The sequence below is a fragment of the Culex quinquefasciatus genome, chromosome 2 (genome assembly GCF_015732765.1).
Source record: "Culex quinquefasciatus strain JHB chromosome 2, VPISU_Cqui_1.0_pri_paternal, whole genome shotgun sequence".
NCBI classification, from domain to species: Eukaryota; Metazoa; Arthropoda; class Insecta; order Diptera; family Culicidae; genus Culex; species Culex quinquefasciatus.
Genome location: NC_051862.1, coordinates 39,231,404 through 39,259,381, shown reverse-complemented (window position 1 = coordinate 39,259,381; position 27,978 = coordinate 39,231,404). Strand labels below are relative to the sequence as shown.

Here is a 27,978-nt window from a genome sequence, read left to right as displayed (position 1 = left end):
TCACAACTTACATGAATGTTAATGATCCGCGGCAGCGGATGCTTCGTGTTCGCACCGCCCTCGATCGCGATGCCGAGGATGGGCTTCGACTTTTTCACCGTGATGTGGAGGTTCCCTCGGTGGTCAGGTACAATGTGGGGCGGCTGGTCCTGGCACTGCTCCAGCGAGGAGCCGTTCTGGTCCATCGGCAGCCGCTGCATCGACTGGGACAAAAGTCAATTGCGAACAGTTAGTTGGATGTGTTTTGAGGGGGGTTTTAAATTTCAGCTTTGGGACGATTTCCCAACAGGGTGTTTTTTTTACTTCTCAGACAAATTACACTGGAAATTACGAGTTTTAAGCGCAAGCTTCTTCTGATTAGTTGAACTCTAACTTTGGTGTTTAGTTATTCAAATAATCAGAAGTGTTTAAACAACTTGAATCAAAAGTACAATGAGAATACACTGGAACTATGAAAACACATTTGAATGAGTAAGTTGAACGTTCCCTAAATATGAATTGTTTCAAAAATACGTGCTTTGAAATCTAAAATACATCTACAAAAGAAAAATATTTTTTTAAATTCGTGCTTTTAATCACTAAACTACTTGCAAAAAAATGGTTTCAGCCTAAACTACTGCGTTAGCTGTCGATATTGATGATCTGTGAGTAAGATGATATTTTTTGCAGCTGAAATGTTGGAGAGTCTACACACTAAATCTTGAATGATCACAATCAGCCTCAACAACACTAAATTCGTAAACAAAATTTTCAGAAAACAAACGAACATAACTCACACACTTGATCAAGTAACTCACATTCTACTACTGTAACGCTTGTAACGTGTGATTTTTTTTTAAATTGTCATAGATTTTGCTGCTGTGTAACATGAAAACGCAATCTAGCACAATAGTTTTGATTTTTTTTTGGTTTTTGTCGTAATCGATTCTAGGCAAAAACTGTCTCACTATCTTGAAAATTATAAAACGAAATGACAACAATACAAACTAAACAAAAAATAGAAATTTCAACAACACTGGCAACACTGCAAAACGAGGGGGGCTGTCATTTGTTAGTTCAAAATGGCGGAACAAATCATCATTGTTACACTTGACAAACAGGGGTGTGGGGCGGGCGGGGATTTTATTCGTTGTTGATGTTTTGCTGAATTGTTTCAATAGTGTGACATTTACCTGATGCCGTCTGACACCTGCATCGGATCCCAACAGCGATCCACCTTCATCTTTCATATCAAAACTTCTCGACAACTTTGTCGCTAACTCCTACACACGGGCACATTTCAGAAAGGGTTTTTTTTTTAGTTTGTATTGGTGATGGTGGTGGTGTTGTTGTAGTTGGTTTTTAAGTGTATTTTTTTTTGGTTTAACAAGTTGGTAGTTTCGAAAAGAAGATTTTCGGGGGGAAGAAAGGAAACACAGTTTAAAATGAGAAAATTGTTCACTTATAAATAAGTTTCTTTTGTAAAACATTAAAACTAATAATTGACGCTTGGACAAAACACAGATTTGAAAAAGGGAAGTGTAGGTGTATATGTGTGAACTAAGAGAGAAAAGAAAACATTTGTGTTTGTGTGTTGTCATTTTTTCTGTTCTAGGAGCAAACAAATCAAAGAAAAAATCAATCAAATTATATCAAAAGAGAAAACAGTGTTCCTAGTTCTATTGTATCAATTCCCTAAGCTCAAACAGTGTTGCTGACACTGGGAGAAAACGGGGAGCACGGGGTTCCTAATATCTGTGAAACACGAGTTTTGTGTTGCAATTTGCTCTGTCGAATGTCTGTACAATGTTTTTTTAATGCTGAGCTTTTGGCAACGGAAGTATATATATGTGTGTTTGCTCTAAGCTGCTGGCAACTGCTGTTGAAGCCCTATGCCATGATTTGTGTGGCGTTTCTACAGCCTATTTACAGGTGGTAGTGTCGACTTGGTGCTAAATGCTGCTGATTTAGGAGGAAACGCTTGGTGTGCATATTTGGTCACAAGGGACGAATGAAGCTAGGACTACTGCCAAACGAGAAGCTTTTCTTTTTTTGTAGATTTTCTAAGAATTAATTTTACTAACTTTTTGAATTAGACAAAAAATATAGCGGAAAAGTCTACCAAAGATTTGTTTTTATTTTCAAATATGTATGTACAAAAAAGGTACCGCTTAAGCTATAGGATAATACTTTTAAAATATATCTAGAAGTGTTACCAACATAAATTCCGAAAAAAAAATCTGTGCTTAGATTTTGAAAAAAGTGTCATTCTCCGCCAACTCTCATGAAATTTAAAAAGTTGTCCCGGCTAATGCTTTAAGAGCGAGTTTTTCACCGATGTGAAACAGGTCGTATCGAGGTGCTCGGATTTGGATGAAACTTTCAGGGTTTGTTTGTCTATACATGAGATGAACTCATGCCAAATATGAGCCCTCTACGACAAAGGGAAGTGGGGTAAAACGGGCTTTGAAGTTTGAGGTCCAAAAAAATGTGCTGTAGCCCTTCAAAATGTGCTATAGACATCCAGGATTGGTTTGACTTTTTCTCATAGCTTTTGCAAATTACTGTTAAAAATGGATTTTTTTAAAACCCTAATAACTTTTTGCAACAGCCTCCAACACCCATACTCCCATAGGTCAAAAGTTAGGGAATTTCATGGACTATAAGCAGACATGCATCGGCACTATGAGCTCTTTTTAACGGCACTCAGCTTGTTCTAGATGGCATTTTCGTTTAAAGCAATGTTATGCTTGTTGCTAGGTAAAAATCTCTTGTTTTTGGTGTAGAAAACATTGGTTCATTGGAATACCCGATTTTAGCTATATTTGCATGTAAATGTTCTCTTAAGCTCTCAAGAAGAACTTCTTAAAAGCTCTTTGAGTGCAATTAAGAGTTCTTAACCTATATCTCGGTTGGGTTTAAAAATAATCTCTCAGGGTCTTCGGGAGCCTAAAAGACAAGCGTAATTAGCGTATTATAATCACTGGCACAACATGCTGGGTATCTTCTACGTGAGATGCCAAACAAGTTCTTCTAAAAGAGGAGTTAGAGCGGATGCATGTCTGACTATAAGCCTACGGTATTAACTTTTTGGCCAATTGCAGTTTTTCTCATAGTTTTACGATTTTCCTATAACAAACATTTTACATCGATAGTTTTTGCCCTGTAGGCCTCCAAAGCGGCACTTTTTGGTCTCAATTTTGACATATTCGGAATCCTCAGAAAATTTTACATTAGATTGAGGTAAAATTGATTTTATAAAAATTACTTCTTTTTGCACCTTGTTGTATAAATCACTATTTTGCAATTCCGTTAAAAAAATTACTTCTTGTTCAATCTTTTGCGACAATAAAAGTGACAAAAAGTTAGTTTTAGCACTTATTTGTGGTCAACTTTTCAGCTGTTATAGGTTTTGAGTGATCCAAACGGACGACAAAATAAAGCAGGGAAACAAACGTTTCACTGAAAAATCCTATTCAAAAGTGTATTTCGGTCAAATCACGAATCGTGATATAAAAATCATCAGTTTGCAACTTGTTGCATTGTTGCACTATTTTTTGGTGACATTATGAGACATCCGTATTAAATATCAAAAATTCAATTAAAACCGTCCTTACAAATTTAAATAGTAAAAAGATGAGAAGACATTTAATTCCAAATTTATTTCAATCCAATGAATCAGAAAATAAAAAAGGTTTGTTTTGGTAGTTTTATATTTAGAACAAGAGTTATAAAAATAACACCACTTGAAATGTCTACGTTATTTTACCTCTGATATTTTTTTGGTTCGGATTATGCCGCTCTAAAAAAAAAAAATTAAAGTTTATGTCACTCCTTTTAAAATCGATTCGAAAAATCAGGCGGTAAAAAAAATGTTTTCTAAAAACTTCAAAATTTTAATGGGAGTAGAAGTTTAGGGACCATCCATAAACCACGTGGACACTTTAGGGGGTATGGCGATTGTCCACGATCCATATAAAAAAGTTTTTTTTGTATGGACAATTGTCCACGAAGGGGGGGGGGGGGTTACAGTTTCCCAAAAAAGTGTCCACGTGGTTTATGGATGGTCCCTTAATCAACTGCAAATAATTTAAAATTATTTTTCGGTTGTACAGTACAGCAAAAAAAAAATTTTTGCGAAAACAAAATCATCAATACTTTGATATTTTGAAAAATAATGATTGCAAAGAACTGAGTAGATGCAAAATGCATTTTAGGACAGTTTTTTCATTCAAATGCTAAATTTTTTTTGCCTCCCCTCGACTTTGGCCAAAGTCGAGAGACATAATTTTCAAAAAATATTTGCAACGGCCTTACTTACTTTTAACATTATTTATTATATTTTTAAAGCTCTGAAACTAGATTACTAGCCAAGTTACTAGCTAACTTTCGGAGGTAAATTAGATTGAAAATCTAAAGATGACCTAATTTGACTTTCTTATTTTTTTTTTGTCCAGGAGCCTTCCACACATCTCGTGGAGACTTAGATGACGATAAAGTACTTTTCAGGACACACCTTCATTCAAATCGCTTATAACTTTTCTGGGTCAACTTGTATCGCTTTGCACTCTTGAACAAAATTGTGTGGCGTTAAATTTCATATTGTAATCTTCACACAACTTACACCCTCTCTAGGAATAACTTCAAAAGTGTTGCCTTTTTCCATATTTTTTTTTAATTTCTCGTGATAAATTCTACTTATTTTTTAACAGGGATGTGCGACAAAAGTTCGAAGACATAAGGTCGAATAGTCATAAGGTCGAATGCCAAAAGTTCGAATGAACAAAAGGTCGAATGGAAAAGTGAATCTGTGAGTTTTTTTCCATTCTTTTAAACAAGTGCAAGTTCTACTTCTAAAATATGTTGTTAGCTATTTTTATAGTTTAAAAAACATTTTTTTTTATTGTCGTAATAATTTTGTGAGATTTATTTCCAGTTTTTGAAATATAAGCAGATTTGTTTGTTGTAATATTTTGATGACTTCTTTCATTCTTTCAAAAATGAGCAGTTCCATATAAAGAGAAAAAGTCAGACTTCTTAAATATTTTAAAAAGTAGGTTTTTTTTCCCAAAATACAAAACAGAATCTTTTAACGCAAACGGAAAACGTTAAGTAGGTTGTTAGGCCAAACTAATGGCGTGACGGGACAACGCAAACTAGCGTAAGTCGTAACTCTGGTTGAATTTGAACGACTTTCGATTGTGAAGGGGGTTTTTTTTATACGAAGAAAATCCGAAATGTGATCAAAATCCGACTTCACGAACCATTGAAATTGTTCTTGGTTGTTCAACGCTTCCATATACCCCTAGCGAAAAGTCCTGTTTAATTTCATACTTACATATTGATAAAAGAAGATTCCGTAAAAGTATTTCAACTAAAAAGTTCCGTTAAGAATTATTCAAAATATGCAATCCTTCCATTTAATTGAACTATTTAGTTAAACTTGTTTTTTAGAAATGTAAAATTTCCAGTTTTTATACATTTAGGAATAGGATCTTTGGCGTAAAAATGTGTTTTTTGTATGGTAATCATGAAAAATTATCACATGCATCCCAAGTTTATCTTGATTTTTTTTTGTAAACAATTGCTAAGAATCGGACATAAGCACTTTTTTCTTGATCCTTTCTTATTTGAAACTTCGCGGATGTTCTCTAAATCTCAACTCGTGCTTAGCAAACTAACACCACCGGAACTTGAAACGCACGCTCACAACAACACACAACAGACTAGAAGTAAGATTTAGCTATAATTTCAAACAAAAAGAAAAAGGAGAGCTAGATAAATCGTTTACTATTTTGATTGAATCTTCAATTTCAACACACACATACTAAGATATGAAAGTTAATTTCCAATGAGAGTGTGAGAAATTTTAATTCGATTGTATTTTTTTGTTGATTTTTTTGTTTGTAAAAATCTCTGATACTAAGAAAGAGGTGCCTCATGCTGCTAAGTGCGAAAAGTATAAGCGAATTAGTTTAAAATACTAAGGATTGACAGTTTGAAAGAACGAATAAAAAAACGTCTGATATTTTGTTGGGTAGTTTCAATGGAATGTCAAACAATGGTGTCCATTTGTATAAATATCTGTGGATGGAGGTGAATCTCAATTTGATTAAATCCAATTGTGGTTTGATCTAATGTTCAATTGATGACTTTATCTAAGAAGAACTCATGCATTTAAAGAACTACATCTAATTAGTTTAAAAATCGAAAAATGATACATTCTAATACACTATAAGAAAAGTTTTAAAATTTGAACTAGAAAACACCGAGAGTTTAAAGAAGAAAATCTGTAACTATTTAAGCACTCTAGGTAACTAAAGCAAACTAAAACTGGAAAAAGTATCAGTTTTTGCAAAGCTTTTTTTTGTTCATTTCAGGGAGCCGTGAGTGTGTGTTTGTGTGTATGTGTGTGTGAGAGAGAGTGTGTAGTACATACTTATAAAAATGGACACAATTCGTGCTTCGCAATATTATTACTGGTGCGGACTAAATTTTGGACTTTGACAACACGGGAATTGGTCACTTTACTGTTGGTGGGATTTGGGGTGATAATTTTCAAGAAAACAAAAATCGTTCAAAACGGACTCAAAATGCTACCTAAAGTTGCAGTTGGATTGGAAATGAAGAAAAAACAAACTGTTGGATTAAATTGAAAAGATTCAAAATTGATAAAAAAATGACACAGAATAAGAAAAGATATAAAAAATATTCGTGATTTTATTTTCTTCGAAAAATAACAACAAAAGTGAAGAAAGTTTGAAAACAAAACCAAAAAGTTTGGGGGAAAAAATGGTTGTTCAATTTGTTTGCACTTACGAGAGGTCTTCCCCAGTACCAAGATTTGACTCGTTGCGTTAAACCACCTAAATGCGATCGTAATCCATCTAAGTAGCTCCCCTGTAAGATTTTCGTATACACACACATTTATGGAGATAGGCACCGACAAAAATTTATAGAGTTTTTGTTTAGTTTGTTACAATAGAGGTAAGAAAACACAAATGGTTGGTTGGTTAGAGGGGAAGAGAAGGGATTGGATTTCAAAAAGGGATGAACAAAGAATGTCGCTAAAACTAGAGGTTTCATCTAATTTGGAATGGATCTACTAAAGAATCTAGTAATAAATCAACATTTAACATGGTAACAACTAAAGTAAAAATCCTATTCTAGCTTAATTTGGAATAAATGGAATCTAAGTCTAGCTTTTGGAAAGAAGTAGGATTCTAACTCTATAACTTTGAATTTTAAATAATAGCTCTATGTTGTTCTGGACTTGATAAAACAAATTAACACTACATTTTTTCAAACTTTTGATAGTTTTACTACTTTGTATATTTTCTCATGGAATTGTTTCCTCAAATGACTTCTGCTGTTGGTGTTACTATCATATGCACGGTCTTTGCTTTCAAAAACAATCAACAGTCCCTAAAAATGCTTTACTGAAGTATCCGATTTCCTACTCTCATTGTGGTGTGTGTTATCTGATCGTTTTATTCTCAGCACTGGATATTTCAACCAAACAAACAAATGTGTGTGTGTTTTTTTCAGTTCTCGACGGAAACGTAAAATCAATATGTTCAATCATAATAAGAGACCAATCAAATCATATAAAATCGGTTTGACACAGAAAAATATAAAACACTTGCAAAGCACGAATCAGTTTGCTTACCTGGTCCTAGTTTTGGAAGGTGGGCATGAAAGTAACGAGACGGTGTTAGTTTTTTGTCATTTGATAGCAGTACAGCTGGAATAAATGGTTCAAAATAGCTAGTAAAAGAAATATCACATAAATCATTGACGATTGTTACGTTACGTTATAAAATTTGTTTTATTTATAGAAAGCAAAGTGATATCATCTGATATAGATTCAATATTGCAATCATTATGACACTAGATTTTTTGTCCCTTTACCTTTAATTTTTCCCAGAAAATAAGGTACAGTCATCCCACATATTTGGAACACCCACAAACTTGGAACACTTTTGTATAAATTTGTAGATAGGATGCCAAACACAACTTTTTTCTCGACCCTACTATTTTTAGGATCTTTTAAGAAAAATATTGCATTAGAAAATAGAAAATAAAACTTGCGATAGTAAACAATTCAGAATACATTTTAAATTGTATATTTTTCCAGTTTTTAACAAAAAAATAATTCAATCCTTCAATTTGGGACGAGGAAGTTGTTGCATTCTTAATCCGAAACTGTCAAACAAAAGGACGTAATCCTGCAAAAATGAGATTGTAGAAATAGTCAAACTTTGTAATAAATAATTTTGCAGACAAAACTTTACGGGATGATCCAAAATTATATCGATAGTTCCCGAAGTTTTCAAGCTACCTACATAAATTTTTGTAACAAAAATCATGGTACAAAAAGCTTTGGTTGATGTTCACATTAACATCATCACCGCTAACATTTGTAGCACTTTTAGCACAAGTTTTTTGAAAACTCAGCTAAAAATTTATGTTTTATTGACTAGGTGTTTAAACAAATTTAAAAAAAATTAGATTTAGTTGTTTTGAACAATTACAATTTATATGTTTGAAAAACATATTTTTTCAAACTACAAAAATAACAGTTTTTTAGAATTGGCATGATGTCAGCTACCCATTGCAATTATATTTACATGAAATTTCCCACAAAAATGCTATTTTTTCTGTATTTTGAAAATGCAATTTGTTCCTGAAAAAATATTCGAAAATTATTGTTGCTGCAATATGAGTACCAAATGATCGTGATCTTTTCATACATTTCAAAAGTTATAACACGATTTTTAACAAAAATAAAACACAACATTAAAAAACTACGAATTTCCAAGAAAAAATTAAAAATGTTAGTTTTTTTTATAACATGGGTGTCAAGTGATCGAGTTTACTTCTAATATTTTGAAAGTAAGCACACATTTTTTTAATACTCAAAATTTTAACAAAGCTAAGTAATGGGTATCAAATGATCGGGATTTTTTCATACATTTCGAAAGCAACAATATTTTTTTGTAAAATACTTGAATTTTACGAATTTCCGTATTTTCAAAAAATTACTCACAAATTCTGTTTTTCTTAAATATTGGTATCAAACAATCGAGTATTTTTCAATACATTTGAAAGTGATAACACATTTTTTAAATACTATTTTTTCACAAAACTATTTTTTTTCTAAAGAAAACTACAAATTTCAGTTTTTTAATTTTTCAAACCTTTCGATAGCAAAGGTATTTTTTTTAAATACAAATAATTCTCACAGAAACAAGCCTTTCCTAGAAAAGCGTAGTTTTCGAAAAAAATATTATATTGGAAAACATAATATTACTATCGAAATGTATGAAAAATCCGGAACATTTGATACCCATATTGTGAAAAACCAATTTTTTGTATTTTTTGTTTTAGAAAATGCGTAAATTTGAGAAAGTTTTGATTTTCTCTAAAAAAAAATTTTTTGTTTCCAAAATACACAGACTTGTGAAAGTTTTGAGCATTTTACAAAAAAAATATTATTTTTGTCGAAATGTTTGAAAAATGAATTCATATTGTAAATTCTTTTTAAGTAGTTTCAAAAAATTATACTTTCGAAATGTATGAAAAAATCTTGATCATTTGATACCCATATTACAATAACAACAATATTGAGTTTTTTAGAGAAATTTTCAAAATCCAGAAAAAATCGTATTTTGAGAAAATTTTTCGCATTGCTTCAAATAATATCGAAAACTTCAGTGTTCAAGCAAATTTCCCTTAAAATGTTTGTAGTCTTGTTTGGAGTGAATCGGTTTAAAAATGTCAAGCTTTTGCTTAATATTACAACTTTACAAATTTTATTCAATGTTTTGATTTATTATCTACAAACAAATTTCAAAAAGAATAAGAGTAAAAAAAAGAAATAGGGCACATATCTTGCTGAAAATTTGAATTTCCAAAAGAACAAGAGTAAAAATAAATTCCAAAAAAGTGTCCACGTGGTTTTTGGATCGGCCCTAACGTATATTTATGCATTTCTAATCAAACAAAGGTTTTTGAATATTTTTTTGTTTTTTTTAAATTTCGGATTGAAAAAATACGAAAATCCATTAAAAAAACTTTTTTTAAGGTGTTAGCTACAAATTGTTTTTTTTCGTCTTTCTAGGCTAAATTCAAACTCACTATTTTAGTTATTTATCCCTATTTTACTTTTATTTCATGATTTTTCTTAGAATAGAAATCAAACATGTTTTTTTTTTCTTTTTCTGCAAATGTTAGAAAATGTTGAAACGTGTAAAACCGTGACCATTTCATAAAATCTTACTTGATTTCTTATAGACCACCTTAATGAAATAAACATCAAGATAAAATCTTACCGAGTCATAATCCGCCCTCGATAGCTGAGTCTCGCTGCCTCTCCTAAGTCGTGTCGGATCGTTAAAATCCTGCAATTTAAAGATTAAGATGGAAGAGAAAAAAAAAAGAAAACGAAAATGTCTTGTTAGCATTTAATTCATAGTCCATAATATAAAATGTGTTGGCTAAATTATCCCCAAAACGTGTATTTCGTGTAGTGTTGATATTTTTTGGCGGAAGGTGTTTCAAAAATCTTGTGAATTTGATATGAAGTATAAAACCCTGTGATTTCAATGTTGTTTCTAGATATGTATGGAAGACAAATTGACTCCAAAATTACGACTTTATCTGCTCTAAATGATCCTTTCTAAAACATTGACGCACATCGATCTATCTAAAGTTGTATCTGAAAATTTGTGTTCTTGTTTTACGGGATGATCTGGGTGACTGTCTGGTGTAACTTTGTGATGTTTGTGATAAGTTCGCTTTTTATTACGCTATTTCACCAGAGCTCAAAAAGGGGGGTGGGTGGTCCACGCGCCCAGTCGTCTGTGGGCGGGAAACGTTCCCCTCCCGTCTGTCTTAAAATCACCTTGTTCTTCAACTGTTTGACAACATCGCTAGACGAGGAGGAAATTTTGTGGCGGTTCGGGTTGTGCAGCGGGTTCAACCCGGCAATGCCCCCCGGCGGGGAGGTGGCCGACGTGCCGCCAAACCGGCTCGGCGTTCCGCCCAGATCGGCCAGGTGGCTCTGGGAGGTGTTGAGGTGGCGCGTCGGGTGGTGGTGGAGAATCGGTCCGGCCGACATGGGACGGTACGGCAGTGGGGCCGGCGGGCTGAGTTGAGAGGGGGGGCGGGTGGGAGGAGATGTGGGGGGTCAGTAACGGAAAATTAAGTTAAAAGAAATGAAAATTAATACGTTTCTAGTGCTGGCTTGAACTGATGAACAGCTATTGTTCAGTTAACAACAATTGTACAGTGAACTACAATTGTTCAGTAAAGTGCAATCGTTCAGTTTACAATAATTGTTCAGTGAGCAACAATTCAAAGAACACAGTTGTTCAAGGAACAACGAACGTTCAAGGAACAACGATTGTTCAAGGAACAACAATTGTACAAGGAACAACTATTGTTCAAGGAACAACGATTGTTCAAAGAACAAAGATTATTCAAGAAACAATGATTGTTCAAGGAACAACGATTGTTCAAGTAACAACAATTGTTCAAGGAACAACGATTGTTCAAGGAACAATAATTGTTCAAGGAACAATGACTGTTCAAGGAACAATAATTGTTCAAGGAACAACGATTGTTCAAGGAACAATGGCTGCTCAAGGAACAACGATTGTTTAAGGAACAATGACTGTTCAAGGAACAACGATTGTTCATGAAGCAATGATTGTTCAAGGAACAATGATTTTTCAAGGAACAACGATTGTTCAAAGAACAATGGCTGTTCAAGGAACAATGATTGTTCAAGGAACAACGATTGTTCAAGGAACAATGGCTGTTCAAGGAACAACGATTGTTCAAGGAACAACAATTGTTCGGAGAACAAGATGGCCAAGGGTACAACAACTGTTCAATGAACATAAACTGTTCATCAATCTTCAAACTGGCACAAAAAATCAAAACAAACGAAAATCCTATCAAGTCCGCGAGTTCTACCGATTGCGAATGTCGGGCAGCGGGCCCGTCCCGGCTTGGGCCACCATTCCGCCGTGGTCACCGGCACCGGTGGCTTCGATCACTTCCAGATCCGTGTCCGACACCTGCAACAAACACAAAACAACACAAATGGACACGGGCTCAAATTTACTGCACCGGCGACTTCCATTGAAAATGCCGCTGCCGCTGCACTTCTACGGATTTTTTTTTTTGGGATTTTAGGGGAGAGTGGTCAACGTTTTGATGCGATTTTCTTTTGAGTGTTTGCTGAATTTTTTTGGGGGTTTTCATTTTTGAAGGGTGGAGAGTCCGAAAAAGGGGTGGCGAAATCTACTATAGCTTGAACAAATCTCTACGTAGTTCGGTTACGATAAGCATTCCCATTCCGGCTAAGAGAGGTGAGGTTGGTTTTTTTTATTTCGTGTAATTTTATACTGTACAGGAACCGTTTCTTCAAATGGTAGGTTATTTACATCAATAAAAACGATTTATTGTTTCGAGAAGCAAACGAGTTCAGCCAGCAGCAAAGTTACAGCATTCGCAAAAAGATTTTTTTTTCGAAAAAAAGTGTTCTACACGTGTTGCACAAAAATTTAACAGTTGAAGAAAAAAGTGAGGTTAGGGTAACGAGAGTGAGCAAAAAACGGCACTTTGATGCAGTTGCATAAAAAACACGCACACACGGTGTGAAACGGTTGCAGAGATTAAACTTTGTTAGCGCAAAACACGAGCAGAGAAAAAAGAGAGAGATAAAGTGAAGGCGAATTAGTGAAGAAGAGAGAGAAAGGTAGAGCGAATTATTTTTCTTTATTGTTTTAACTCCTACAAAAAGCGAACGAGCGTAATTCTTTGTTTTTCAAAGAGTGTAAACTTGCGTGAGTAGTGAGTGTGGTTTATTATAAGTGTATTTTTATGGTGGTATCTACTGTGCGAGTTTGTGTATATTTTCTAAAAAGCTAATGTTCATACAATACTATGTTGAATACCCTTGCTTACCTAAAACCTTTAAAATATCATACATTTTCAAATTTCTCTAAGAGAGACACCCTAGTGTGGACTAGCCAAACTAACTTCACGATGCAATCTTTCATTCTAGTTTGGTGAGCTTTTTTCATTTTGGAATCATGGAATCTTATTGGATTTTTTTTGTAAGCAGTTTGCATGAGCTACATGACTGGAATTTCTGATACATTCTAATTGCAACTCCAAAGCGATGTGAATTCACTTATCTTGAATACATCATTCCCATATTTTTTTGATAGAAGGTATCAATTTTGCTTCCCGATCAATATTTTGTCGAAAACTACAAAAAATAGTATCGTCTTGATTAACTTATGTAATGATTTTCTTATTTCTTGTAGAAAAATAATATTCATCATCATCATGAATTAATAATTACTGACTTCTTTTTACTTCATATTTTTTGACAAATAAATAAATAATATATGTAACAACTTGCCAAAAAAAAAAACAATATCTTCAGCACGAGTCGTTTGTTTATCCTATGAAGATTACCGAGGTGGATTTATACGACAAGTGCTGAAAAAATCAAGTTTTGACAAGGTCGGATCAACAATGTCCTAAAAAGAAAGATATAGATAATTTTTTGGATTTTAAAATAATTTTGCAGAGATGGACACTAATTAAAAAAAACGCATTTGTTTTTATTTTAACCTAAAAATGGCTCGAAAACGGTGCACCAAATTCACAAAAATACTTTTTGATATCAAATTCCATTGCATTTTGTGATTAATTATCGACACTTTCCAAAACTCGCTAATAAAAAAACATACATAAATAAAAACTTAACATTCGTCTAACGCAATAGCTTTTGTATGCTTAAACATAGATTTTTGAAGCTTTAAACTATGTTTTTTAAAGCCCAATCAGTCATCTTTCATTTGCCACTGAATTCGATTGAAATGGCGTGGATTTATAATTTTTTGAAAAGTGTAGTTTTTGCGAAATTCAACAAAAACTGCATTTTTTTGGACCACCCTAACACGGCATAGGTCGCCCTGAATGCCAAACGAAAAAAATACGAGATTAATTATTTCGGTCAAGGAACCCCCAGTTCAATTTTGAAACCGATCGGACATGCTGTTTTCTTGGGGAATTGCTGTATAAAAAAAAAATATTTGGAAATGGGAATTATATCCAAGCTTTTTCTTTTTCCAAATAGTCCTAATCATAACTTAAGATAAACTTGTATGAAGAAACCAATGATGCAAAATGACTTGTTCGGATTTTAGGAAACAAATTGGAAACAAGTTTCGTAACAAAATAAATAAAAAATACAAAAAAAATATATCGATTTAGTGTCTTTGGTAAAAGTCTTGAAGAAAAAATAGAAATACTCATGAAGCTATCCACTAGGGTGGTCCACATCTGGGATTCATCGGGGATACCTCCTGGAATCAAAGATTGGCCCAGCACCAGGTTAAATTTCAAATTTGAGCTCATTCTAACCACGGAAACCCCTCCCTCAAATCGCTTGAAGTCTGTATGGAAAATCGTAAAAAGGTATGGAGAAAAGGAACTGTTTTACATTTTTTACCTGTAGAGGTTGCCAAAGTTGATCCAACTAAAAACTTGAATAAGAATGTCAAAAACTCCAACTCTTGTCTAGATTTAAAACAAATATTGAAACTAAACTATTCATAGAGTCCATTGGCATTATCATTGTATGGGACACTTAAAAAATACTAAATTTAACTAGATCTCCCCATAATTTTCATAAAAATTTTATATCAAAATTTATAAATTTAACAAAAAAAATCAATTCTGAAAAATCTACCATATTGAGCCACCCTAGTAGGTATGCCATAGACATAACCAGAATGGCGATGAATAACGTAGATCAGTCAGTTTAGTTAATATCGAAGGATACAAGAAAAAATAAACTATTAATCAGGTTATCTGTTTTATTCTACTTTTCCAACAAAATCTTCTGCACTTTGGAAACTTGAAGTTTACATCTGTGTTTTAGAAGTGTACATCCAGCGGAAATTTAATGTCTTTTAGAAACTTAAAGTTCACGTTCGTGTTAGAGAAGTTTGCATTGTTTCAACTGTTTTTCTTACAGTGTAGTGCTAGTATTGTGATCCATACATAAAAATCTAGAGTTTTTTTTCTCAAAAGATCCTATAAACATATAAACACATTAGCTCATAGGACCTTTAAAAAAAAACTCTATAAATATTTAAAAATGAGCTTAACTTTTGAAAAATCCTAATAATTTTAAGTCCTTGCAAAATTGTATGAAAAAAGAATGCATTTTTAATATAAAAATGCAATGCTTGTAAACTAATTCTCCAAGTTTGAATAAAATAGAATTAAGCAAATTTGAGCTTGAAAAAAAAAATAGAGTAATTATTTACAAAACCTTGTGCTAAGCATTGCCAAGAAAAACTGGTTTCTTTAATTAAATGGCTTAAGAATTATTAATGAGAAAATTAAAACCCCTAATGCAGTGTTTTTGAAAAGATTTCAAATCAAAATTACAATATTATCTCTCTAATCACAATTCGCCACACATGCGATTGGTTCTGCTGCAGCATAAAACCACCACCACTACTTGTAACAATCGATGTTATTTCCTCTCCAGCTAGATGAAATGGGCTGATAAATTATGTTGAATGAACCATGTCCACTGGACTGTCCAGCGCCAGCAGCATCGGGGAAAACTGCATCCCAACTCCGGACTCCGGGGGTGTTTTTCATAATGGATTTCGTCGTGGATAAATTATGACCAGGATTAGCGATTTTTTTTTCCATCCCCCAACAACAAAAGAATCGAGTTTTTCGTGCTACCAAAATGAGGGTCTCTCCACGACGACCAAAAAGGCATTGGATGACGCATTGCTGACCAAAGTGTACGAAACAAGTTCGGGGTTTGGCTTATCACTAATCTTGTCAGTCGTGGATGGTGTGACTCTGTTTGCACCTCCCACCCGGATTCTTTTGTCTCAATGGATGTTGACGACTTTTTTGTGTCTTTTCTCTTTTCTACGTTTCCGAAGCGGGGGAAAAACAAATAAAACATTGGTTTGAGGAGCCGAAATAATTGTTATCACGAACGAAAATGAGGAAGAACGGCAGAAAAAATATCACCGAACAAGTAAAAATAAGTTGACTAACTTGTTTGAACTTTGGAGGCAACGAGATTTGGCCCAGCAGGTTGCTTCTCTTGCTGGGCGCCGATAGAGCTGACGAAGCGTTTTTGTTATTTAAAATAGCTTTGAACAGTGATTTGAAATCTGTTTTCGAGGAATATTAAAACGATAGCCAAGTTATGATGATTGTTTGACGTCGATTACTGTAATAACATTTTAATGGAAGATTTTTTTATTTCTACTTTTTTATCTGAGTAATTCTCAATAATTTTGCATAATTTTGCATATTCTTGATTTTTTATATTTTTTATTTGAATGAAACATTTCCATTCATACAATTTCGCGGGCTGATAATACAAAATTAACATGTGAATCTTCTAAAATATGTATCTTGAGAAGAGATTTTCTGATCGATATGGTGTCTTCAATAAACTTGTAGGTTATGATTAGAACTTCCCTCTCCCTCTATAAATCCCGAACGAGCCGCGGGTAACTCCTCCACTCATTCTAGACTTTTAAGAATCTCTGTAATTACTATTGGCTATAAGAAATTACGGAAGCCGACTCGGTCCTAACCAGATTCCTGCACCAAAAAGGACCTAATAAAAATAATTTTATAAAAAATATATATACTTATGACTTTTTGGTAAAAAATTGATGCACGAAAAAAAAATCTCGTCAGTTTTATTTGACACCTGAATTTGTAAAAGTTGAGTTCAAAACGTACGTAGTTTTCAATGTTACGAACTGTTTGATATAGTTTTGGAATAAAAAAGCCATTTTTTACTTTAAGCGCTTGTATTTAAAATGATTTTTTGAGAAAATATTGGTTATTCCTAAATATTTTCAATCAAAATATCAATCAAACCTGAAAAATGATCAATTTAATGCAATATTACTTTGAGAGGCTGAGGAAATATCCCACAAATTTTAGTACAAACTGCCAGCAAACCTGTACTCCCGTTGTATACTTTTCCGAAAGTTTGATAAATGTTTCAAACATTTGTTAAATATCGAAGACTCGACTTATCATTCTATGCTTAGTAGCGTGGCTCACGAATATATGAAAAGACAAAAGTGTTCAATTTCGAACGCCTTGACCACAATTTTGTAGCATTATAGCCCCTAAAGCTAGCCTGAAATTTTGAGCGCAGTTGGTTGATGTTTAGTTGCTCCAGTTTTGACCTGAAGTTATAAAGAAATTTCAATAAATTTTATTTATTTATTTTCAACTTTTTAACTCTTTTTCGAGAAAGTTTTGCTATGTCCTATGAATTTTTCTCAAAACAGAGGTTCTTATAGGTTTTGATCCGGGGAACAACTTTGTAGAACATCACAAAGCGCTAGGATTTAATCCCGGAAAGATATCTGTATCTTTTCGGGATCAATTCCTAGCGCTTTGCGATGTTCAACAAAGTTGTTCCCCAGATCAAAACCTATAAGAAACCTGAGAATAGGAAAATTTGATTGGGTTTTGGGAAACTTTCATTAAGAGTTAAAAAGTGAAAATTTCCCATACTAATTTTTTAGAAATTCCATACTAACTTCGGATCAATGGTAGAAGTACTAAACCTTAACCAAATGCGCTCAAAATTTCAGGCTATATTCTGGGGCCAAATTGCAACAAAATTCCGGTCGAGGCGTTCGAAATTGAACATTTTGTCTTAGCTTCTACATCTTCACAGAAAAATTTGCGAAATTTCTGATTTCGAAATTTCTGAAATCAAATTTTGTTTTGTTTGAGTTTTGATAACCAATTCTTTTATAGCCAGTGTTTTTTTCTTTTTATCACAAAACTTGAAACCCCAAAATTAATATTTTATAATTTTTGAAATTTGTTGCTATGTTTTAAGGACTTGTTGCCTTTTATTTGCGAAAAAGTTTTAAGGATAGTTTAAAATATTGGCCGTAGTTTTAAATTAATAAAAATATTGATCTCTAAGGAAAAATCAAAACCAAATTTGCACATTTTTGACACAATGCACCGAATTCAAGTTGAATGCACTATAAGATGAAATTTTTCGAAAAATGTCTCAAAAACATAAAGATCAGCCTGTAAAAATGTATGAACCTTGTATGGAAAAACTGATTCTGCAAAATGGCATCTTTTGAAATAGGAAATAGATAAACAAAGTTGACCCAACCAAAAAAAAAAAAAAAAAACTAACAAATTTAAATCCCAAGAAATGCAAAATTCATAGATCCAGGGTTTTTTTTTTTCTCAAAATTTATTTTTCCTAAAAGAGCACTCATCTAGCAAAATCTAAACGTAGAAATATGTACCCTCTCTGCTTATAAATTGATCTCAGTTGAAAGGTTCTCCAAATCTCTGAATTGCAAATGTAACATCCTGGAACAGAACTGCTAAATTCTAATAAAAACACAAATTGAATTGAAAAATGCAAAATTCTAACGAATCGTTTACTTTACTGTGATGGTTTAAACATATTTGATTTTTTCAACTCTTTGGAAAGAAAATTCTTTAGCATTGATGATTCGCTTTCGATTTCTTAGACATTTATATTTAATTATAATTGCATCATGAGTCATAAATGAATTTCAAAGGCGATTTGTTCTACTAAACTGCTACAAATAATACATTTTTTAATTTTAAATGAAATAAAATTCCGTTCATAGAAAAATAAGCATTCGTACATAAAAAATAATCTTTTTATTTTTTCATTCCAATGAATTAAATTCGAGAAAACCACGAGATGGGCTGAAAAATTCTTATTTCAATACAATGTGGTTTATGGATGGTCCCCTGCCAGCTTTTAATGTTGAAGGGCAAAAAAAGTATTTTATTTTTTCCACCCTCATATTATCTGTGAAAAACATTGGTCAGAGTAAGTTTTTCCAAATAATATTCGATTAAATTTTCCCCTTCTTTTCCGAGTAGGTAATGTATACACTTCCAGTGTGTTGGCATAAAACCGCTGGACCTTTGGAAAGATTTGCTGCTCCGATTACCACCGCCAAGGGACTGCTCAAGCGAATTGCATCGCTCCCACAACCAACCGCCATGGCAACCACTCTCCTCCTTGAAGTGCCCCTTCGGGTTGGCCCTATGTTTGGCCCTATTAGGGGCCAAATAATGAATTCAAGAAGCGTTGACGAGCGATGTCTGCGTGGCGTTTATTTATCTTCATTATGATTGTGCAACATTTTTATTAGGAAAAAGTGCTTCCACCGATTCTTCCATGTTTAAGGGGGTGCAATGTTTTCGTTCAGCAATCTGCCAAAATACAGTTGGTCACATCCGTTCTCATTTGCACGCGCCCTTCTTCGTCGTCGTCGGTGGGCCCCTCGTCATAAATATATGTATGGAAAATGACAGCTCTTACTGCAGACGGTGCAGAGTGTGGTTGCGGCGCGGTAGCTACTTAAAAGTGCATTCGGTAATTGAGTTGACCATTTGAGGAGAAAGTGAAAGCCCGGTTTTGAACCATGGCGGCGCGGTTTAGAATGCGGGGCCATGTTAATTTGACTGCAAACAGAAATATGAAACGAGTGAGGGAACCAGCTGGTGACAAATTTGAATACTTTGAGAGTTTTAGAAGGGTCTAGTCCGGTTTTACGATGTCTTCAGAGAAGGAAGGCTTGAGGAACTTGTTGAGTGACCAGTTACCCAACTATGGAAGTTTCTTGCAATTTCGAACCTTCTTTAAATAAAAATATATTTTTTAAAATGTTTACACCCAAAAGTAATACAAAAATCTCAAGGCCTCACCAAATTTACGATGGAAATCATCGAGGGGCGCCAACACGATGGTGGTGGTGGTGGTTGAAAACATAAAAAAATCCTCTCATCTTGTCCACATACAGTATCGATGTATGTGCACATAAAGGATTTTAGGGCTCTTGCCGTCGTTGTCTCCCCCCCTGGCTTATGTACTCGCGGTTGGTCTGGGAACCCACGCCAGGCCACGCATTTTTCCAAACATTTTTCGGCCACTTTTCCTTTTGGCAGACACCCCCTCCCCCGCACACCACCACGCACGCACACACACGCGGAAGTCATCAGTTTTTATGAAGGGATCCTTTTTTTTCGCTTCTACCGAGAACGATTTGAAGGAGTGGAAGGAGTGTCACCATGGCAACCGATTGAAGCGTTAGGAGGTTTTAGGGATGTCTAAAATGAGTTTCGAGTTTTATTTCGTATACACTTATTTTTTCACTTCATTACACTTTTTATTAAATTTACATTATTTTTAATTCATTGTTTGAGAAAAGCTTTAAAATAAAAATAACATGGAAAAAATCATCATCATGTTCTTGAAATAAATTTATTGACATTGTATTTTGAATCAATAAAACTGAAAATCTAAATAACTTTTTCTTTTTGGACTGAAATCCGTTTCTAACAATTAACAACTTTCAAACTTTCCAATCAATATTTGAAATTAAAAAAAAACATATTGCTTCTCTGATTAATCCATGCAATTCACCAAACAAATTTCAGAGCATTACAAAGTGCTTTGAAAATACTCCATACAGACTTGCAAAAAAAAAATCAAAATTATGAATTCACTATAGTCTCTTTTTTACCTGGTACATAAATAAATATTTACAATTTCACGCGGATATTTTAAAATCGAAAGATGGATTTAAGATTTGCAAAACAATCCTATTAGAGAACGTAGAAGTCGCTAGATTGTAATAAGTTTATCAGTTATAAAAATCAGTTCTGGAGTTTTATTTCAAAAATGTTAAAAAAAAACAAAATTTTCATTTTATTTTTGATTGTTTTTGCGAAACCCAAGGCGGCTTTAAAAACACCCAGAAAGCAAAAACATAAAATTTGGTTTATTGAATCTTTTCAAAAGATACTCAAAAATTTTATTGCAGATCACAAGAATTTTATGTTTTTAAAGTTACAACTATTTTTATTCTAAAATTTCAGTTTGAATAACATTAGAAATCTGAAATTAAAACACATTTGGAAAACTTGATCTGGCTTTGATTTCCACGAAAATGTTTTGAAAAATCTCAGTAGGTTTTAATTCTATAATATATATTTTTTAAATTAACTTTGACCAGAGTTAAAGGACATACAGTATGTAAAAAAAGTATTTACACCCCTTGGGCACTATGCACATTTTGTGATGAAACATGTAAACAATTTAATGTTGACATAAACCTAGTACTACGTTTTGTTCAGAAACTCATGCCGAACATTTTGCTGCAAAAAGCTCATGAAAAGATGTTTTCTATAAAAAGTTATATAACAAATACTATTACAAAAATAAAAAAGGTGCAAAAAAAGTTTGTACACCTTTCGAAAAATTAACATAAATAAAGTTATTTGTTGACAAATCACCATAAATCCAGTCTCCCAACTCCAAATAGGCATCCTTGACTGATTAAAAAATAATTTGGATTGAATATAAAGTTTACTAATTACTTAGTATAAAAGTTTATATAACTCTGGAAATTCTATATAAAACTTATCTAAACTTAATTTTGCAAACTTTCAATTTAACTAAATGTCAATATATTACCATAGAATTGCTAAATAAACATTTTGGAGTGGGTATAACACCGTTTGGGGGTCTTTGTATCGCTAGAATAGATTTTTCGTTGGAATTTCGTACCAACCCGGAATTACGTCGTCGAAAAATCCGCCGGCATCCGAACCGGTCCACAATTCACAAGTTAACCTATGTGGCATCGGAAAGGGCATAAAATTTCCGATCTTTTGATACCCATACATCTAGGTTTTCTATAAAACCCACCTGGGCAAAAAGTAGGTTTGATCCACGAGAACAAAAATTACGAAATTCCATACATTTTTGGCAGATTGCTCAAACGAAACCATAACAACGTTTTTGCCTAGGTATTTAAAAACGTGGGTTTTATAGAAAACCTAGATGTCTGGGTATCAAAAGATCGGAAATTTTATGCCCTTTCCGATGCCACATAGGTTGACTTGTTAATTGTGGACCGGTTCGAATGCCGGTGGATTTTCCGACGACGTAATTCCGGGTTGGTACGAAATTCCAACGAAAAACCTATTCTAGCGATACAAAGATTCCAAAACGGTGTTATACCCACTCCAAAATGTTTATTTAGCAATTCTATGGTAATATATTGACATTTAGTTAAATTGAAAGTTTGCAAAATTAAGTTTAGATAAGTTTTATATAGAATTTCCAGAGTTATATAAACTTTTATACTAAGTAATTAGTAAACTTTATATTCAATCCAAATTATTTTTAATCAGTCAGGATGCCTATCTGGAGTTGGGAGACTGGATTTATGGTGATTTGTCAACAAATAACTTTATTTATGTTAATTTTTCGAAAGGTGTACAAACTTTTTGCACTTTTTTATTTTTGTAATAGTATTTGTTATATAACTTTTATAGAAAACATCTTTTCATGAGCTTTTTGCAGCAAAATGTTCGGCATGAGTTTCTGAACAAAACGTAGTACTAGGTTTATGTCAACATTAAATTGTTTACATGTTTCATCACAAAATGTGCATAGTGCCCAAGGGGTGTAAATACTTTTTTTACATACTGTACATTTAAAAACGTAGCCCTTCTGGACAGCTCGAAAACTTTCAGACGTTAATTAAAAACATTAATTTATTGATTTTTTTTTTAAACACAATATAGAATTAAACATCGAAAAAAAAAATTAAAAATTTGATGATATTTATTTTTTTGAGGTTTTTTCAGAAAATTGGTTGAAAAATGATGAATTTGTCTACATATTAATCAAATTTCTTATACGTTATACTTATACGCAGGGATGGAATAATCGCAAAAAAATCATTTTCGCCAGCGATCTTCCTTCACCCGCGAAAGAGAGAAAAGGCAAATCACGCAAAAGAAAATCGCTCCCGAACTTCTCCAAAAAAAATCGATCTGCTGATGATTTTTTGTGAATTTCCTTGTCAGCACCACTTAAAAAAAAATATTTCACTTTGTTTACACACATTGTCCATCTACAAAATTTGACAGGTCATTTTTCGAAGTGTGACGTTACACTTGCAAGTGTAGTGGTGAAAAAGATGTTCCGCCGAATAATCAAGATGATGATTTTTTTAGATTCCTTTTACCAATCTTTCGTGCACGAGAGAGGAGAGCCATGTTCCCTTCGGATTTTTTCGTCCAATGATTTTCTTTTGATGATTATTATTCCATCGCTGCTTATACGGTATACTCTAAATTACATATTTCAGCAATATTTGTCCTCCAATCAAATAATTTCGAAATCAAATCTACCAGATTTCTAACTTTCTTTGAAATTGCCATTCCTCCCCCCCCCCCACAAACTTTCATCAAAATTTAATTTTCTTTCTTAGTCGACCACCACCTACACAGACCATTGTTATGATGATAAAAATTTGCTTAAACACTATATTTTTATTCAAATTTGATGGAATTCAACATTTTTTTTTAATAGAATCATAAAAAACAAACTCAGTAGGCGGTGTTCACCGTGTGAAAGAGAATTAAATCTTAACATTTTGGAGAAATTCACTCTACTTATGTTGAACCAACTCAATGTACAAGTTTTTACAAACGCAAATGCCTTAATTTATTATTAAGGGGATACATGGACAAATTCTCATCCAAATTAAAAAATATATAGAAATGGTTTTAGTAAAATACTCGAGAATGATTCAGAAAAAAACTTTGGAAGTAGATTTAACCAAAGGGTTTAGCTTTTAAGAGTGTAGTTAAAAAAACAAGAAATGTCGATTTGCTAAAAGTTTACCATTTATTTTTCTATTGAATAAAAAATAGTCCCCACGAATGCCATTGCAATGGTAAAGTAGTCCAAATTTGTTGCTACTTATTCAATTAAGGTGACTTACATCAAAAGGGGGCCATCAGTAACCAGTTAAGTATAATCAAACATGAGTTGTAAGTAAATTTAGAGCCAAGGTTATCAAAAACAAAAAAATGCAAAAAGATACAAATAAAAAGTTGCTTATGCCAAGTAAGGTTGAATTTTCCATGTAATCAAAAATAATAAATATTTGTTTGGATTTATAAACGTCAAATTAGTTTGAATTTATAAATGAGTAAAAATTTAGGATTGTGTAGCATATTGAATAGATTTTTTATTCAATAAATTTAAAAAAAAGATTAACAGGATAGCTTTAACTTAAACAAAATTGTCATTCGTCATAAATAATTAACAGTAACTTGATCATCCCTATCAGCACACATTTGTCTCGTCTTCAAAATAACCACTGGCGGGGGTGGCATGTTTTCCACGGCGGCCGCAGCTAAAAATACTGTCCAAAGAAGGAAACGAAAATCGAAAAAAAAATCCCACCCCTCAAAGTGAACCGAAACTTTTCCTGGCACGATTTTCCCGCTGCCCTTTACGCAGCTGTCATACGCGTGTGTGTGTGTATTTGTGTGTACGTGTACGTTTGAAACAAAAATCGAATCACATTAGAAGAAGCAGCAGCATCAGGAAAAAAAACGCTATGTACAGCAGAAATAAAAACGAAACATAAAAAGGGGGAAAACGCCGCTCGCTGCTTGATTTTGGTCTGTCAAAAAGGGAAAAATGGGCCTCTTTTATTGCGCCTTTGTACATAAACGAGGAACAATTTTCAGGGGGAGAAAAAGTTGCCTACCAAAGCAAAAAGTAGCGGAGGAAAAACACAAACACACACAGAAGAAGGTATAAACAGCGAACGATTTTCCCCCTCGTCATGAAGAAGGGATCGCTCTCTTTTTTTGTTGGTGTGGCGTTTTTTTATGTTTACAGCAGCGCTGTAGCTTGTTTTTGTCGTGCTCACGCAATCGAGCCACGGGATTGGGCAATGTTATGTAGAAGAATGAGAATGGGAGAGAGAGACTCGCGGTGAAATAAAAAATAGCCCTCGGATGATTCGTGAGTTCCGGGCGCTGATTGGAGGTTCGGTTTTTTACCGGAGGCGAAAACGGTTGAGGTTGATGCAAGAGGGGGAAACAAAATGAAAACCTTGAAATGGTGCGTGGTGTTATCATTTAATAAGAACGTTTAAATAAAATAAAATGATTAATAAGGATTAATAAAGTTTACGACTGATATTAAGAGCTAAGTGAACCATCTGAGAGTTTTTTGAGTAAAATTGAAATATCTCGAAAATAATACTTTTTCTCGACAAACCGACCCAACATTTTGTAGCCAACATTATCACGCATAACGATTTAAATGATTATGACACATCCATGTACCCCATAACTTAACAAATTGTTTCATTTATATTTTTATATTAATTTAGAGCGTACAATAAAAATCATGAAACCAGCCGAGTGACAAAGCAGCGGTATGTTATCGTCACAAGGTACACCTTATGTGGACACTAGCGTGGTTCACGGATATATGAAAAAGACAAAGGTGTTCAATTTCGAGCGCATCAACCGGAATTTACAAACAATATGGCTCCAGAAGCTAGCCTGAAAATTTGAGCTCATTTGGTTAAAGTTTAGTGGGTCCAGTTTTGTCCTGAAGTTAGAGTGGAATTTCAATTAATTTTATTTATTTATTTTTCATTCTTTAACTCTTCTTCGAAAAAGTTTCCCAAAACCATATCAAATTTTCCTATTATTAAGTTTCTTTTAGGTTTTAATCCGAGGAACAAGTTAGTAGAACGCGTTAAGAAAAGATCTCGAAGCTAAATTTTGTGACCAAGTTTTTTAATTTAGCCCTAAAAAATTAACTCCAAAGACATGCTCTATCTTTAAAGAAGAAATCCTAGGGCTTTGTGGTGTTCTACAAAGTTGTTCCCTGAATCAAAACCTATAAGAAACTTTAGAATTTCCAAATAAGTGTCCACGTGGTTTATGAATGGTTTCAATGTTGTACATTATAATCAGGACTGTTTAGATTTTTTTCTTTGGATCAGTTTTTTTTTTATTTTAGATTTTTTATGAGTTTTAAGGAACTCAAAAAGATATCCTTGAGTCGTAGTGGTGAAAAATGTGATTTTTAAAAAGTATCGAAAATGCGGTAAAAAAATTTAAAGCTAAACCAAATTCAATGCTCAGCTCAATCAAACCACTTTGACTAAGTTCCGGAAGATTTGAAAAGGGTGTTTTTGTAAGAAAATACTTCTTTTTATACATTTTTAAAGAGCTAGACCTTTCCAACGCGTCCAAAAGATTGAAAATCTAACAACCTTATCAAAAGTTATGACCACTTAAGTGTTAATTATACATTTTTTGAAGCCGCACGGAAAACAGTCGGTTCTCGAAATCTTGAATTGTGTTCATAAATTTGAGAACCAGCAAGAAATTTATTCACGTTTATATTGCAAATGCACCATACTCAAATTCATGAAATTCATACTCAATTCATGAAAACAATCAACGATTACGGGAATTGATTGTTTTAACCCAATTTTGGATGCGTAATCAAAAGATCTTTTCAACGAGTCAAAAAAAATAAGAGATCTGACAACCCTATCGATTCACAGAAAAAAATCATGGTAATATTACATCTGGGAAGGGTTAAATCTTAACATTCAACCTTCCAAATTTACACATTTTTTTATGGCTATGGTGTAGTTATGGCTATACAGCAATTCCCCACGAAAACAGCATGATTCGAAAAAAAGTTCTCCGATCGGGCTCAAAATTTTTCTGGGGGATCCTTGGCCGAAATAATTAGACCCGTATTTTTTTGTTTGGCCATTAGGGTGACCTACGCCGTGTTAGGGTGGTCCGAAAAATGGCAATTTTCGTCGATTTTCGCAAAAACCACTTTTTTCAAAAAATCATATCTCCGCGCCATTTCATCCGATTTTAGCTGTCTTAGACGCAAAAGAAAGGTGATTAGTTTGGCTATTTGGGAAAAGTAAGAAGTTTCGAAAATCTAGCTTAACATTTGAAAGGTCATATGAAAACTTAAAATGCTGTTTTGAAGGTCTCGGGACCAAAGAGCCTATTTCTGAAAATATTTTTATCGGACTCCTCGGAAAATTTCACATAACATATCAAAAAATGGTGAAGTTATGTTTTCGATACTCTGAGATACGATTTTTTGAAAATAAAAACTGGGTTTTTCGACGCGCCACGCGCAAAAATTGGAAAATCACGAAAACGGGAAAAAATCGACATTTTTCACTAAAACTGCGATAACTTTAAAATTTCAGCGATGACCTATACATGTTAGGGTACTAAAATTTTTGTAATTAAAAGACGCAACTTTTGGTACCATAACATCTATAGGTCATCGCTGAAATTTTAAAGTTATCGCAGTTTTAGTGAAAAAAGTCGATTTTTCCCCGTTTTCGTCATTTTCCAATTTTTGCGCGTGGCGCGTCGAAAAACCCAGTTTTTATTTTCAAAAAATCGTATCTCAGAGTATCGAAAACATAACTTCACCATTTTTTGATATGTTATGTGAAATTTTCCGAGGAATCCGATAAAAATATTTTCAGACATAGGCTCTTTGGTCCCGAGACCTTCAAAACAGCATTTTAAGTTTTCATATGACCTTTTCAAATGTTAAGCTAGATTTTCGAAACTTCTTACTACTTTTCCCAAATAGCCAAACTAATCACCTTTCTTTTGCGTCTAAGACAGCTAAAATCGGATGAAATGGCGCGGAGATATGATTTTTTGAAAAAAGTGGTTTTTGCGAAAATCGACGAAAATTGCCATTTTTCGGACCACCCTAACACGGCGTAGGTCACCCTAATGGCCAAACAAAAAAATACGGGTCTAATTATTTCGGCCAAGGATCCCCCAGAAAAATTTTGAGCCCCATCGGAGAACTTTTTTTCGAATCATGCTGTTTTCGTGGGGAATTGCTGTATATTAAGTTTAGATGTTTAGAGAACATTTGTATGTTGAAAATCTTTATTTTACCAATAAAAAACTATGTAACTAAATGTGAGTAAGGCATCAATCACTCAACGGTGGATTGATTAAAGTTTTATTTTT

At 33.4% G+C, this 27,978-nt stretch overlaps 1 protein-coding gene across 14 annotated transcripts in view; it reads right to left on the bottom strand.

Moving 5' to 3' along the window:
* The window catches only part of LOC6045974 (whirlin), a 193,500-nt gene that overhangs the window by 7,939 nt on the left and 157,583 nt on the right, over window positions 1-27,978 (bottom strand). For 8 of the 14 annotated variants that reach the window (XM_038252110.1, XM_038252112.1, XM_038252113.1 and 5 more), the window contains exons 12-18: window positions 11,962-12,065; window positions 10,886-11,129; window positions 10,314-10,382; window positions 7,649-7,654; window positions 6,799-6,879; window positions 1,173-1,262; window positions 12-203 (exon numbers count right to left, since the gene is read on the bottom strand). In XM_038252110.1, the coding sequence (XP_038108038.1) occupies window positions 12-203; window positions 1,173-1,262; window positions 6,799-6,879; window positions 7,649-7,654; window positions 10,314-10,382; window positions 10,886-11,129; window positions 11,962-12,065 (786 nt within the window). The remainder of the gene's footprint in view (window positions 1-11; window positions 204-1,172; window positions 1,263-6,798; window positions 6,880-7,648; window positions 7,655-10,313; window positions 10,383-10,885; window positions 11,130-11,961; window positions 12,066-27,978) is intronic. The other 6 variants (XM_038252115.1, XM_038252114.1, XM_038252118.1 and 3 more) reach the window with 6 other exon arrangements.